The sequence below is a fragment of the Poecilia reticulata genome, chromosome 16, assembly GCF_904066995.2.
Source record: "Poecilia reticulata chromosome 16, P_reticulata-male-v2, whole genome shotgun sequence".
Classification (NCBI taxonomy): domain Eukaryota; kingdom Metazoa; phylum Chordata; class Actinopteri; order Cyprinodontiformes; family Poeciliidae; genus Poecilia; species Poecilia reticulata.
The window spans coordinates 913,117-928,815 of NC_088845.1; the positions used below are offsets into that span (position 1 = coordinate 913,117).

General features: G+C 53.1%; 1 protein-coding gene across 1 annotated transcript; it reads right to left on the reverse strand.

Moving 5' to 3' along the window:
• Nucleotides 1-697: 697 nt before the first annotated feature.
• arhgef2b (rho/rac guanine nucleotide exchange factor (GEF) 2b) lies at nucleotides 698-13,750 on the reverse strand. The gene is made up of 22 exons (XM_008430572.3): nucleotides 13,395-13,750; nucleotides 10,773-10,923; nucleotides 8,292-8,359; nucleotides 8,154-8,217; nucleotides 7,934-8,066; nucleotides 7,613-7,716; nucleotides 7,398-7,541; nucleotides 6,981-7,231; nucleotides 4,909-5,034; nucleotides 4,683-4,800; nucleotides 4,363-4,611; nucleotides 4,062-4,138; nucleotides 3,777-3,949; nucleotides 3,624-3,691; nucleotides 3,323-3,532; nucleotides 3,158-3,235; nucleotides 3,034-3,089; nucleotides 2,662-2,703; nucleotides 2,486-2,536; nucleotides 2,130-2,408; nucleotides 1,915-2,062; nucleotides 698-1,847 (listed from the first exon to the last, which is right to left on the reverse strand). The coding sequence occupies exons 1-22, from the start codon at nucleotides 13,452-13,454 to the stop codon at nucleotides 1,813-1,815; spliced, it is 2,685 nt and encodes an 894-aa protein (XP_008428794.1). The 5' UTR covers nucleotides 13,455-13,750; the 3' UTR covers nucleotides 698-1,812.
• Nucleotides 13,751-15,699: the final 1,949 nt, after the last annotated feature.

Here is a 15,699-nt window from a genome sequence, read left to right on the forward strand (position 1 = left end):
ATATCTATCTTAAAAAGTTGTAATTATTCCCCAACATTGATTTAGATTATGTGATATATAGATCGATCTATCTGGCGTAAGCTGGAGTTTGGGATCAGCTGTTCCTGATGTTCAGAGGGACCCATTCATGTGGGACCCATCTGTCTTCAGGTTCATTAATATAAAAAAACATATTTTCAATCAAAATAAGTTTATTTAATAATTCCCCCATAAACAGAACAAAATGGCTGCACCTTTAAATGAAATTTCTGGGCTCCAGATGATGAACTGTGAGGAACGCCTCGGCCGTTGTTAGCTTCATCCTGACAGCAGGAACATGAACCGGTCGCTAGTCAGTTAGCTTCTCATCATCCATCCATTTTCTTCCACCCTTGTTCCCAGTGGGCCAGGAGGTGCTGGTGCTTCTCCTGCGAATGTTTGGGGCGAGAGGCGGGGTCACCTGGACAGGTCACCTGTCTCTCGCAGGGCAACACAGAGAGAGACAACCACACACTCACTCACTCCTAGGGAGGCTAATTTACATCATAGTCATGTTTTTGGACTGTGGGAGGAAGAGAAGAACCCACCATGCACAGGGAGAACATGCAGAAAGACCCGGGCCGGGAATCAAACCCAGAACCTTCTTGCTGCAAGGCAACCAACTGTGCCACTTGCACCCCTCATCATCCATCCATCCATCCAAATAACAGCAGACAGGAAGTTTCTGAGGTTTTTATATTCAGCAGAAATCAATAATCAATCATCAGTTCCTGAAAAGTTTCAGGTTCTTCTTCTGGATCTTCCAGATGTTTCTGTAAATTCTCTGAAATGTTCTGGACAGGAAACCTTCATCTTCTTCTTCATCAGCTGAAGCAGCTGGAGTCGTTTGTGTCCATCAGCAGGTTCATAGTGTTTACATCATGTGACCTCATCATCATCATCATCATCATCATGTTGACACAAACTGGTTAATTAACCCTTATAGAAAAAACAGCCATGCTAACATGCTAATGTACAGCAGCTGTGACCCATGCAGACCTCCCAGTCCTCCCAGTCCTCCCAGTCCTCCCAGTCCTCCCAGTCCCCATCTCTCCCACCCTGCTGCTGTATTAAAAACTTTTTGGCTTCACCTGAACCTGGAACAGATTTTGAAGCTAAATATTCAGACGTAACAAACAGAATAAAAGTTTCTAAAACTACTTCTGTTTAAATAAAGTTTCCACAGTCAGGCTGCAGCTCCAAAGGCCTTCTGGGTAATGTAGTGTGGTGACCGTTCATGTGTCTCATGTTTGGCTCTGACCCAGGAACAGAAGCGTTTCTGCTTCCAGTGAAGGTCAGCAGGTCGGTCCGCTCTGAGATCTGCTGAATCAGCGTTCCTATCAGGCCAAATCAATTATTACTTATTGATCAGTCTCTCGTTTTAATAATTGAAATCCTGCCAAGCAGCATTTCCTGTTTTCACTCCAGCTTCTTTTCCCCCTGACCCTCCCAGTAGCTCCCAGTAAGCTGTACTGGTGTCCAGCTCCCAGGATGGCCGATCGCCTGAAGCTTTTTTTTGAAGCAGATTTTGAACTTTGGACTGAGACACACAAACTCCGCCCACTGGCCCTATGGCCTCCAATCAGAGCTGACCACAGCCTCTGTAAGCCCCGCCCTCTCTGTAAGCCCCTCCCCCTCCAGCAGACATGATCAGTAAACAGTTGTCATGGTTACACTTCCTGTATCGAACAGAAAATTTAGGAAATGTTCAAGGAAAATGTCCGACAGCGAGTGGATCTCTGGTAGAGACGGTGACATCACAATGACATCGTGGCGACGAAATCCACTGGGAGGTTAGCTCTCGCTCTCCTCGGGAATGTCCTGGAGATCTGGGGGTCACAGAGCGGCGGTTACCATGGTGACAGTGAGGCGCCCAGCGGTGACGGCGGTACTGACCTCTGGGACTGTCGGAGCGTGGCGAGATCTTCATCACTTCCTCCTCCTCCTCCTCAGGCCCCTCCTCCAGGCCATCTAACTGGTCGACAGGATCCTCTACGGCCAACGGGGCGACGGCGGGCGGCTCGGCCTCCGGCTTCCTGTCGACCTGCGGGGAGACACAACGGACCTCAGCGCTGTTCGCCGCGCCGCATCACCTGGCTATCCGGACGCACCTGTTGGTCCTTGGAGGCGTCGCCCTTCCCTTTGTTCTTCTTCTTCTTCTTTCCGGAGCCCGCCCCCTTCTTGCCGCCCTCCTCCGCCTTCAGACGCAGCCGCGACAGCTCCTCCTGCAGCAGCTCCACCTGCCGCCGCAGCAGCACCACCTCGCCGCTGGCGTCCAGCGCCGCATCGCGCGACATCGACCGCACCAGGCGGGGGGCGGAGCCCGGGCCGGCCGTGGGGGCGGCGCCCGCCGACAGCTCCAGGATCGAGTCCTGCCGGATCACCGCCGCCTGGGGGCGGAGCCAAACACAGCCGTTACATCACTTCCTGCTTCAACAGGAAACGCTTTGAGACTGGAGGAACGGACCTGCAGGGCGTGAAGCTGCGTGCTGAGCCCGACCAGCCGCTGACGCACTTCCTGTTGACACAAAGCGGTCAGAACTGGGTCAGACCCAGAACCGGGTTCTGATGCTGCGGCTCAGCCTAGCCTCTGAGCCAACTGAAAGCTGATTGGTCGAAGCAGAAACAGGAAGTAGTAGTTACCTCGTTCAGGGTCCGTTCCTGCAGCTGGTTTCCGTTCCGGTCCTGAAACATGAAACCGGGTCAGAACCAGAACCTTCACGGTCACACACACTCTGATGAACCGGGTCGAGCCCAGCTCTTATCAGCCAACTCCAGATGACTCGCTGAAACAGAACCATTTTGGATCGCCGGCCAGCTGAGAACAAACGGACCCGCCTAGAACCGCAGAGCGAAACCACAAAGGTGCAGCTGCTCCTGTTGCCATGACAACACCCCAACTGGGACCAGTCAGAACCTTCATCAATGATCTGCAAACCTAAACCAAACCTACACTGGACCAGAACCGGCTCAGACTGAGTAGAAGCAACAGAGTTCTGGTGGACGGAGCTTTACCTTGGAGGAGCTGTTGTTGAGTTTAAAAGAGCCGTGGACAGAACCCGAATCCCCATCTGAAAGAGAAACAGGTGAGAGGAGGTCGGAACCACGCCAGGTAAAGAGCAGAACAGGTGTGACTCACTGCTGATGTCCTGGTTGCCATTGGTTACGGAGGATTTCTGATTGCTGGTGTCAGACAGCAGCGCTGCCAGCTTGTCGACTGAAACAAGAAACAGATTCAACCAGAACCAACAAGGACCAAGCAGATGTCCAAGCCGGTCCAGCCAGCTAAGCAGAGCCTCCTCACCTTCTCCGATGGCGGCCAGGAGGAGCGGTTCTGCTTTGGGAGCGTGCGGCGTGTCGGCTCGGAACAGGTTCCGGTTAGAGGAGGAGGTCTTTGCCTCCGCATGCCGCTCCTCTCCGTCTTCTCGCGCCGTGGCCTGGACCAGGTCGGAGAACAAGGTGGCCCGCTCCTGCAGGAGCTCCAGGACCTCCTTGTCCTTCTGCTGGATGTCAGCTGTGGAGACAGACGAGGAAGAGGAGGGACAGAGGGACATTAGGACCTGACTTCACTCAGGGTCAGAGGTCACCAGGAGCAGCATCAGTACCTCTGAGGCGGCGCTGTAAAGCTTTGTCTTCAGTCTCAATGAGAGGAAACTCGTCTCTGGAAGGACAGCTGCAAAGAAAACGTGACGAGTTTTACAAACCAGTTCAGAACAAGAAGGAACTGCAGGTTCACTGTAGCTGGGCGTCGCACTGACCTCTGAGCGACCTTCTGGATGCAGCTCATCCACGTCTTCCGGTCGTCTTTGGACGAAGCGTACAGCTCGTACATCTCAGGAGGGGCGGAGTCACTGATCAGGTACATCCCTTTTTCCTGATTGGCTACTTCTCTGACGATCAGCTTGGTCAGGGAAACCACAGGGGACTTGTCCTGAGACACAGGAGGACAGACAGGTGAAAAGACAGAGGACAGGGTCCCTCAGAGACAAACCCAAGTTCACAGGTTTTTAAAGGTGATAAAGGTGAGATCAGGTGTGACTCACCAGTGACGCAAAACTGAACTTCTGGTCCTTTTCCTGGAGGAAAACTAAGATGTCTGACATCAGCAAGACCTGCACATCTGGAGAGAGCAGTGAGGGTTGTCAACAGGTGTCCCCCAGGTATCAGTCAGGTGTCCCCCAGGTATCAGTCAGGTGTCCCCCAGGTATCAGTCAGGTGTCCCCCAGGTATCAGTCTGGTGTCCCCCAGGTATCAGTCAGGTGTCCCCCAGGTATCAGTCAGGTGTCCCCCAGGTATCAGTCTGGTGTCCCCCAGGTATCAGTCAGGTGTCCCCGCCCCGCCTACCTTTCATCCTGGAGCCCTGCACCTTCCAGGTGAGCGTCCCCTCGTGGAGCAGCTTCCTCCTCAGCAGCTCTCCCCCTCTGAAGGCGCCGCCTCCCTTCACCTCAGCCTGGGCCCGCGGGTCCAACCGGGCCTGGACCTCCTGCAGCCTCCGGTTCCGGTCCAGCTCCAGAACCTCCTGATCCACCGAGCCGATCAGCTCCTTCAGGAGGACCAGGGCCTCTTGCAGGTCTCGCCGCTCATCCGGACAGCCTGCAGGGGGCAGAGCGGGTCAACGCCACCACCGGGTGGGAGGAGCACCTGGTGTGGGGGCGGAGCCTCACCTTTGGTGTTGTCCAGGATCCTCTGGATCAGAACCGGGTATTTGGTGATCCGCTGGGTGACCAGCAGGATGCATTCCTGGACACCATGGCGACGCAGCAGAGGACCACGACAAACCCGCTGATTAACACAGAAAGAAACCGGTTTAATCTGGATACCGTCCAGCAGCGCCCACTTTAATCCAGTTCAGTCAGTGTGAACCGGAGTGAATCTGGTTCTGCTCCTCACCCTGATGAACTGCTGCAGCCTGCGGTCTCGGTTCAGCACTTCTTTGTAGAGTTTCACTGCTTTGGGGTGGCGGCTGCAGAACTCGGAGTAAAGCTTCTTCATGTCTTCGGCACACTGACCTGAAAACTGCACACACACACACACACACACGCACACACACACACACACGCACACACACACACACACACACGCACACACACACACACACACACACACACACACACACACACACACACACACACACAGTTATCAGAAACATGTTCTGTTCCTCTGAAGCTGATGTTCCTGCATGTCTCCAGGGCCGCTGCTAGCTGCTGTGGGGCCCCCGGCCCCCCAATGGGAGTCACTGATAAATTCACTGCATTTCTCTGAATTAGGTGGAGGAACATTAAGGATCAAGAAGTCAACAGATTTAAAGTGTGATTAAAATAAGGAAACAAATAAAACAATGATGTAAATTGGGACTCGTATGAAGACGCTTTGCTGTTTTAACATGTTGCACTGCTTTGGTGCAAAATCATAAAGAACATCGAAAAGGTCCAGGTATTCATCACTTCACTTATGTAACTTTTATAGGAATATTGAGGAATGTGTCTTTTAAAGGAGATCTAATGGGAAATAGTTTTTTATTGGGGCCTGCCATGCAGTGCATAGGGAGAGCAGTGACTGCCTTGCGAAGCTAACCATGGGGGAACTTTAATACAGAGGCCTGAGCAAAAGGTCAGAACTACAACATGGTGGATCCACCATGTTGTAGTTCTGACCTTTTGCTGACCTTTTGAGTGTTCACTCAGTTATTACAGAGGAGGGCTGAGCTGGCATTTAGAACTACTTGATGGTTAGGATTAACCAAACCACTGTTACACATTGGATTAATGTGGTTATTAAAATGAAGCTTATTGAAAGTTTCAAAATAAAAGCCACATATTCCCCTCACGTCAGTGCACCCCTGTAGGCGGTGCAATAGTATTAAGATTCTTTTGTGTTTTTTTTTTTATCAGGATAGTGCATTAGCATTAGCCTTTTCCCTAAAGTTAGCTATTAGCTAATTTTCTTACTTATTAGCCATGTTTAGTATATTGAATGGAGCATGACAAGTTAAAACAACATGCTAATGATGCTCCACATGCTACTGCCAGCATTTAGGCTAACATTAGCATTTTGGCTAAATTTAACATACACTAATTTCAACATGGTGAATGGCATCAGTCCATGCTACTCAACATGATTGAGACTCTCCACATGCTGTGGATTCCCTCAGCCCCCCATTCTCGCTCTTCGGTACGCTCTACCCACCTCGCATTACCCATTACTTTGTATTAGAGGCTGAACAGTGACCACTGCATCGCATCCCTATGTGCTGTCGTTAAAATATGTAAGCCAACCGTGGCCGTTTAATAAACCGGTAACCGATTAAGAATTGGATCACACTGGTCACAGATTATTCTGGCCAGAATAATCGAGATATCGCCCCCTGCAGTCACACATTTTTCTGTAACACCTCCATCTTGCTGGGCCTCCAGTCCACAGATAAATAAAGCCGTTTGCTGTTTCCAGTGACGTAAATCACGAGCAAATCAAATGGTTTCGGTGCCGTACCCTGCTGTGCTGCTAATGCTAACCCTGGAGGAAAGTCTGAGAACAGTTGAACTAAGCTGCGCCGGATCTGCTATTGGAAACTGAATCTGGTCGGGGCGGACCGGGAAAGAACCGGACCGAACCGGTTAGAGACGCTCTGGTGGAAAGGCGTCTTTAGTTCAGTCAATACCTCCAAATGTGGACGTCCTCCATCAGTCTACAGGCGGAGGAAGTGGGCCGGCTGAATTCAGTACCGCTGGAGCCCTGCAGGGGGAGCCGTCTCCCTCAGACTGAAAACCGGACATTCATTCTGGCTTCATGTTGTGACTTCTCAGGTGAGGCGGACAGGTGAGACTCACCAGCAGCTAGTCTTTGTACTGATTTTGTGTGGAAATAAAATATCCTATTTAACTGGTTCCTTAGACCTGAACCTGCCTGGTTCTGTCCAGACTCCAACGCCCTCTGACCCCCTTTGTCTCCACAGGTGAGCTCACCTGTCGCAGCAGCAGGTCGCCCAGGCGGCGGACAGTAAAGTTGTTGGCGCTGCCCTCCTGCAGCCCGTCCTTCCTGCGGCTCAGCAGCTGGGACAGGAAGTTGGTGTGCAGCTCCAGCAGCTGGTCCAGGCAGGGGAAGATGGTGTGGACCACGCCCGCCTCCAGCAGCACCTCCTCCTGCATCCCTCGCCGGTAAACGCCCTCCATGATCCGCAGCGTCCGGACGTGGTGGAACTCCGTCTGGATCAGCTCTGAGACATGGGACAGGTGGAGGCAGATGGGTGGAGACAGAGAGTCGGAGACAGAAGGGTGGAGGCAACATGTAAAGTTTATTCTGTTAATTTGGTTCTGGTTCTGCTCAGTCCGGTGGTTGTGTGTCTCTGCGGCTCCCCCTGGTGGCTGCGGCTTGCGTCGTACCATAGATGACGTCCTGCTGCTTGATGACGTCTTTGTGCTGCGTCTGCAGGAACTTGGAGTCCACCGCCATGCTCCAGCTGTCGGCCTGGACGCAGCCGCCCTCCGCCTGCAGCTCCTCCAGCAGGGGGCTCCACCACCACTCGCCTGTTACAACACAGCCTGTCGTTATCAGACGCAGCACTCCCCGCCGCCGCTAGTCAGTAAGCTCAACGCACCGTCGTCGGTCAGGGACTCCATGGACAGAGTTCTGTTGCGGAAGTTCAGCGACTCGGTGGACTGGGACAGAATCCTGCGGAGACCGACGGACTCCTCTGTCCCCCTGGGACACAGAGAGACAGACCAGCTGAAACTGTAGCTCAGGACTCTGAATGCGTCTCTGGACTCAGCAGCGGCGCAAATGATCACACCTGCAGGTCCAATCAATCACCTGCTAGCTTTTAACCACAGCGCTAGGAATAGAACAGGAAGTGGAGGTGCTACCTGTTAGCAGTTGGGCGTGCTTCCCAGCAGCCAATCAGATCTTGGTTTTTACTCACCCTGCGATGTTATTGGTGGAGACGCTCTTGGCGAGCGTGAGGCCGGACCGAACCCGCCTGGATCCCAGCAGAGACTGTCGCAGAGTGTCTGAGGGGTAGATAGCTGAGCTCGGACGCTCCTTCATCATCGGAGCTGAGGACAGGACAGAGGAAGAGGATGTAGGACGGGCAGAGACAGACAGGTGGAGACAGACAGGTGGAGACAGACAGGTGGACTCACTTTTGGTCCGCAGAGCGACATTCTGTAGAGCTGAATTGTTTCTGACTAACGTCAGCTTCTGTTGCTGTGGGACAAAGACAGACAGGTGGTCAGACACAGGTGGTCAGACAGACAGGTGGTCAGATAGACAGGTGTTACCCTCTGCTTCATCTTGGCGCAGCTCGCCACGCTGTCCCTGCAGCGGTTGTGGATGGTGACGTTGCATCCTGGGAAAGAAAGGAGTCTGCTCAGTATCTGCTCTCTGATTGGCTTTGCAGGAACCGCAGTAGTGATGATACAGACGGGTCAGGCTCACCTGTGCATCACTGTAGCCAGGTGAGAAATTACTGTCACATAGACCTGGTCCTTTTCCCTACTTGGAGTTCCGAGACCTGGACCAGTCCCTAATATTGGACCAGTCCCTAATATTGGACCAGTCCCTACCTGGACTGGGCCCTAATATTGGACCAGTCCCTACCTGGACCGGGCCCTAATATTGGACCAGTCCCTACCTGGACCGGGCTCTACCTGGACCGGACCCTAATATTGGACCAGTCCCTACCTGGACCGGGCCCTAATATTGGACCAGTCCCTACCTGGACCGGACCCCAATATTGGACCAGTCCCTACCTGGACCAGGCCCTAATATTGGACCAGTCCCTACCTGGACCGGACCCCAATATTGGACCAGTCCCTACCTGGACCGGGCCCTAATATTGGACCAGTCCCTACCTGGACCGGGCTCTACCTGGACCGGACCCTAATATTGGACCAGTCCCTACCTGGACCGGGCCCTAATATTGGACCAGTCCCTACCTGGACCGGACCCCAATATTGGACCAGTCCCTACCTGGACCGGGCCCTAATATTGGACCAGTCCCTACCTGGACCGGGCCCTAATATTGGACCAGTCCCTACCTGGACCGGGCTCTACCTGGACCGGACCCTAATATTGGACCAGTCCCTACCTGGACCGGGCTCTACCTGGACCGGACCCTAATATTGGACCAGTCCCTACCTGGACCGGACCCCAATATTGGACCAGTCCCTACCTGGACCGGGCCCTAATATTGGACCAGTCCCTACCTGGACCGGGCTCTACCTGTCCTCAGCACTGAGCACCAGCACCGGCTCTCCACACGGCCACGTGCCGAGAGCCCTGCTCCCCGCCCGTGACTGTAGCTCCACCCACCCAAATGATAGAACCATAGAGATTGGGGCCTCTCTCTGGAAACCGACTACAAAGTGGAGACAACCTCCTCCGTTTGAACACCTCCAAGTCGAAGGAGCTGATCGTCGACTTTAGGGGGTGCAAACTACACATTTACCCATCATTAGAGACGGGGGCAGGGTGGAGAATGTGCCAGATTTCAGGTTCCTGAGCAGCTGCGTCAGTGAAGACCTGACCTGGAACCCTAACTTCCCTTCAGTCCTGGAGAGACTGAACTTCCTGATCTTTCTCAGGAAGAACAAGCGGAGAGCTGAGCTCTCTGCGGAGCTGGTGTTGAGCCACGGTGTCTCGCTGTGGTCCTCCAGCAGAGAGGAAGCAGCTCCGGAGGGCCACACCCAGACGGACTGGAGGATCCATCTCTGGAGGATCAATAGGATCTGCTGCCTACGGAGAGCCCGCAGCATCACCAAGGACCCCTCACACCGCGAGCACCACCTCTTCCTGCCCCCAGGGAGGCGCTTCAGGGCCATAAAGTCAAGAACAAACTCTTGTTGTCCTTATTTATCCATCTATTTATTCTTAACTTCCCAAAGTTCTGTTTCTTTGTTCTGGTTTTTTAAACGTCGTGCGTTAAATTCTGATTCTGACAGTGAAGTTGGTCCTCTGCACTATGGACACACACCTTTCTGTCTTCATAAGGACTTTGCATTGACTCACCTCACACCTCAGTCCTAATCCTGACCTCTGACCCTAGAACAGTAGTTCTCCTTATGGGTCCCAGGCTTTGGGGCCCATAAGGAGCAGTGGGCCTGAAAAATGGGCCTTACAACATGAGAAAAACCAAAACACGCACAGACACACACTTTAGCAGAAGTATAACAGCTGTGGGGCTGCACAGTGGTGCAGTGGGTAGAGCTGTTGCCTTGCAGCAAGAAGGTTCTGGGTTCGATTCCCGGTCTTTCTCCCTATGCATGGTGGGTTTTCTCCAGGTACTCCGGTTTCCTCCCACGGTCCAAAAACATGACTGTCAGGTTAATTGGTCTGTCTAAATTGCCCCTAGGTGTGTGTGTGTGTCTGTGTGACAGACTGGCCACCTGTCCAGGTGATCTGTCCAGGTGACCTGTCCAGGTGACCCCGCCTCTCGCCCGGAACGTCAGCTGGAGAGGCAGCAGCAGCTCCTGACCCACTGAGGGACAAAGAGGATGGATGGATAACAGCTGTGTGTATTTTTCGGTTCAGTAATGACATCATCAGTGGAAAAACTGATGTCACCAGTGTGTACTGGTCTACAGTACATAGAGAGAACCAACTTCACCACCTCCACCCACAAGTTGGGGTTCTTGTGAACAGTGAGGACATTTTTCTGAACTGGGGGTTGGAGGCGGTTAGATTACTGAGTCGAGATCAGGTTCAACTGGTGGTCACACAGTTACCTGGGCAGCTGAGTTTACCTGGGCAGCTGAGTTTACCTGGGCAGCTGAGCGCCTCCTTGGCCGTGATGCTCTTGTTGCAGGAGGAGCAGAGCGTAGTGGCCGACACGCTGAGCGAGGTGAACAGGTGGCCGCTGCTGGAGCGCGCCTCCCGCTCTCTTGTCTCCTTCAGCCGCTCCTTCTCCTTGATCTGGACAGGAAACCAATTAAACCATTGGAACCAGTATAACTAGTGAAACCAGTGGAACCAGTATAACTAGTGAAACCAGTGGAACCAGTGAAACCAGTAGAACCAGTGAAACCAGTAGAACCAGTAGAACCAGTGAAACCAGTAGAACCAGTGAAACCAGTAGAACCAGTTCACCAACAGGTGAACTATAGGTGAGGGAAGAAAGCAGAGGGTGGGGTGAATACCTGGACACTAGGGGGGTGAAGGCTGGAAACACCTGAGCTCTCACTGTTCAGTGTTTTGTTCTGAGGGAAACCGGGTCAGAGCGGTACCAGACTGGATCAGAACAGGGTCAGAGCGCTGTGTCACTGTGTCGCTATGGGAACTTCTGCTTTCCTCTGTTCTGTTTCTCTCAACAGGAAGAGGAACAGGAAGTCCATCTGTATTCATCAGAACCGGCCGCAGGGTTACATCAGAGATGTGTAAAGGCGCCGGGTCCAGGCAGCAGCCCAGGTCCTGGTTCTGGTTGTAACCTTGGTGTTCAGATGGGCGGTCCTGGCGCCGCCCACCTGCATGCATCATTAACCGTCTTTAATCCTCAGCTGGATTCCAAACTCCCAGGATGCATTTCACCAACAGCACCCCAAATGTCTGGAAGAAAACGGTTCTGTTCTAGTGAGCTGTTCAGACTGGCTCTGACTTTGTTAAACTGGTTCTAACTGGTTCTGACCGAGTCAGACTGGGCTAAGCTGGGTCCATATGGATCATACTGGTTCTGTTGGAACCGGCTCAGGGCAGAAGCGGCGCTCAGTGACAGTCAGTGATCAGCTGATGGATAAATAAAGAGTTCAGTGATGAAGAGGAAGAAAGGGAGCTCTGTTGGAGAGAGAGGGAGGGAGGGCGAGCAAGTTGGGTTAGAGCAGAGAGTCAGGAGGAGCCAGGTGGTTCCAGGTCATGTGACTGCTTAAGTCTGCAAGGTGATAAGGTTCTGGAATCCTCTAGTCCAGGTATTGCAGTAATCAATCACATCCCTAGTGCTCCCAGCCAGCAGAGGGAGCCAGCGAGCTGCAGATCAACGCAGCAAGACGCAGAGCTAACACTGTTAGCATGTAGCTGAAGCACCCAGCAACCATCTTCTTCTCCCTCCACGGACCTGATGTTTGACCTTTGACCCTGAAATCTCCAACCAACTCCACTTAAGATGAGATGGTTGTTCCAATGCCATGGATACCACCAGCTCTCACAGCGCCCCCCACAGGCACAGAGCGGAACACGTTGCTCAGAGAAACGCAGCAATCGAACAGCTGAGACTGGAGAACCTGCAGCTCCAGGTGAGTCAACCTGCAGGTTTCATCAGCAGAGCCACTTCAGATCTGCTGCTTTCATTAAATGGCTGAGATTATTGATCATAAATCGATCATAAATCCTTCGTACGGCTGTCTTATCACCAGGCTTCGATCAATATTTGAGCAGTGGAGTGAGTGGGCACACAGGGCTGCTGCAGCCTGCAGGTAACCATGGCAACGGCCAGGATGCTTCAGCGAGGCGTAGGCGTGAGAACACCCGCTGCCTCATCTTCATCGGGATGAAGAACACTAAGCGCAGCTTGAGCGACCAATCAGAACTCAGCTCAGATTCTGCTGAGAGACTTGAGTAAAAACTAAAAACTCCCACTGTCCTTGAAGCAGCATTCCCAGTTCAACCAGTGACCACGTCCCCACCACCATGACACCTCCACCGTGCCTCACAGCTCAGCTGCACCAACCCGACCCAGAAGAGCAACAGTTCTGATCACAAACATGGAAGCTCTTCAGAGGTTCTGGAACCTCAAAATCAGAACCAGGACCGGTTCTGCTGATCAGAACCGGTCCTGGTTCTGGAACTGATCGGGTTTTCCTTCAGGTTGTTTGGGTTTGTGGGTCAGAGGTCAGACCTTCCCATCTCTTCCTGTATGAGACACTGGCACGCGCGAACCCCAACGCACGCGGCGCGCGCATCCTCCCCTCCCCCCCGACCCGCTTCCTCCTGCAGGACAAAGCGGCCACGCTGCCTCCTTTAAAAAGTCCGAACTCACCGAACCGGTTCGGTACCGGCCCACGCTTCTCGCACACGCTGTGACCCACGCAAGCACGCACCCTGTTCACGCGCAGTAGACGAAACGCGCGTGCTCGTTTGAGTTAGCGGAAAGAAAAAAAAATCTGTTTCCCGTTTCTGATCTCCGAACTTTCCTGCTCCGTTTTCCTTTAAACTGGACCCAGAACCGAGCCCTGACTCGAACCCTGGCCCGCTCACTAAGTCAGTCCGCCGACGTAACGAAACCAGCGGTTCGGTCCGTGTTTTCCATATGTGCCCGGTCAGATCGGAGCGGAACCAGGCAGATTCGGACCGGGACCAGGAACTGGTCTGCTCGGTTCGGTTCGACCCATAATAAAGTGTGTATAATTAAAGTGTGGGTGGTCGCGCGCGGCGGGGTTCGGCGGGTTCCGGCTCACCTTCAGGCTGCTCTCCTTCATCCGGTCCTTCTCCCTCCGGCTCTCCAGCAGCCGGGACATTGAGCCGCAAATCGGTTCCGATTGGTTCCGACGATCCGGGTCAGTTTCTCTCACTCTGAGCCACAATGTCCGGAGATTCTGGTCCTGGTCCGGAGCGCTCCGCCGTCTGTGTAGGGGGCGGGGCTTGAGTCTGACAGACAGATCATCTCTGTACTTCTGACCAATCAGAGCGCAGCCCGCTGCCGCCGCATTCGACTAATCCCGTCGCTGCTCGTAGCTTAGGCCCCGCCTACCGACACATCTAGGAGAGCACTCGTTTCCGGAGCTGGAGCAGCGCAGTCGACGTTTTAGGTGGGGTTAGTCTCTATGACAACGTGTCACTAAGTCACATGACCCACATCAGCCAGTCAGAGCGTCACTAGAAGTCACGTGGCTGATGATCAAACGCTCTCCGCTCCGGATCGATTAGCTCCGCCCTCCAGCAGAGGCATGGACAACAGACAACCGAGTGACGTGGAGGTGAAGGATCCGACCCCGCCCGCCCCGAAGCGAAGCGGGCAGCGCCGGTGAGCGAACCGAACCTCCACCGGCTCCGCTCAGACACAAAGAAAGGACGGAGCAGCAGCGGAACCACGAGATGAACAATAACTGATCACCGCAGATCTGGATCAATGACGTCCACTGCCGCTGTCACCATGACAACCCGCCATCACACAAAACGCACAGGAGGCACGTTCGGAGACGCCGCCTGCCGGCAGCAACGCGAACTGCGGTTCAACATTATGATTAACTTCTCATTTTGAATATTTACAAAATTTAACATACATTCATTGAAAACATAAATAATATGCATAGCATGAAAAATAGTGATATACAACAGAAATTAGTTGGAACAAATATACTAAAATACTTAATCGATTCCAAAGGGAAATTAAATTAAATTTTAACAACCCACTTTGTAAAATTGTTGGATTTCATCACAGCGTCAGAAAGATCAGTATCACTGGACTGGACTTTCATAGCTGGATATCTTGGATAACAATATCTGGTTGATCAGTGGGTCGGGAGGAGCTGCTGCCTCTCCAGCTAAAGTTCTGGGCGAGAGGCGGGGTCACCTGGACAGGTCACCTGGACAGGTCACCAGTCTGTCACAGGGCAACACACAGGACACACAACCATCCACACACACACTCACACCTAGGGAGAATTTAGACAGACCAATCAACCTGAGTCATGTTTTTGGACTGTGGGAGGAAACCGGAGAAAACCCACCAGGGAGAACATGGAGACTCCATGCAGAAAGACCAGGGCCAGGAATCGAACCCAGAACCTTCTTGCTGCAAGGCAACAACGCCACTGTGCAGCCCTGAACTAGAGACAAGTGAAAGTAACTTTTAGCTTCAGATTATTTCCTGTTAATTTCTCTGGCTGCTTTTCCACAGTCATTAATTCATCATCTATCAACAGATTTGGCTCATGTCTTTATCACAATATCCTCTTATGTCTGATTCTCTGCTTCACCTCCGCAGGTGAGCCTCCTGTGTTCGACCAGAACCAATCAGACGCTCACAAAGCCATGACATCATCATTTGAGCTGACCCAGATGGCTTATAGGCGCGAAACCGAGTGGTGTAGAACCAGGTGGTGTAGAACTGGGTGGTGTAGAACCGGGTGATGTAGAACTGGGTGGTGTAGAGCTGGTTGACGTAGGGCTGGGTGGTGTAGAGCTGGTTGGGGTGGTGTAGAACCGGGTGGTGTAGAACCGGGTGGTGTAGAACTGGGTGGTGTAGAACCGGGTGGTGTAGAACTGGGTGGTGTAGAACCGGGTGGTGTAGAACTGGGTGGTGTAGAACTGGGTGGTGTAGAGCTGGTTGACGTAGGGCTGGGTGGTGTAGAGCTGGGTGGTGTAGAACTGGGTGGTGTAGAGCTGGTTGACGTAGGGCTGGGTGGTGTAGAGCTGGGTGGTGTAGAACCGGGTGGTGTAGAGCTGGGTGGTGTAGAACCGGGTGGTGTAGAGCTGGGTGGTGTAGAACTGGGTGGTGTAGAGCTGGGTGGTGTAGAACTGGGTGGTGTAGAGCTGGTTGACGTAGGGCTGGGTGGTGTAGAGCTGGGTGGTGTAGAGCTGGTTGACGTAGGGCTGGGTGGTGTAGAGCTGGGTGGTGTAGAGCTGGTTGACGTAGGGCTGGGTGGTGTAGAGCTGGGTGGTGTAGAGCTGGTTGACGTAGGGCTGGGTGGTGTAGAACCGGGTGGTGTAGAGCTGGTTGACGTAGGGCTGGGTGGTGTAGAACCGGGTGGTGTAGAGCTG

Coding starts and splice junctions, on each gene's coding strand:
- arhgef2b (XM_008430572.3), bottom strand. CDS start 13,454: ATGTCCCGGCTGCTGGAGAGCCGGAGGGAGAAGGACCGGATGAAGGAG. Junction 7,717..7,933: donor TCCACCAATAACATCGCAGG/GTGAGTAAAAAC, acceptor TCTGTGTCCCAG/GGGGACAGAGGAGTCCGTCG. Junction 4,612..4,682: donor GATCCTGGACAACACCAAAG/GTGAGGCTCCGC, acceptor TGCCCCCTGCAG/GCTGTCCGGATGAGCGGCGA.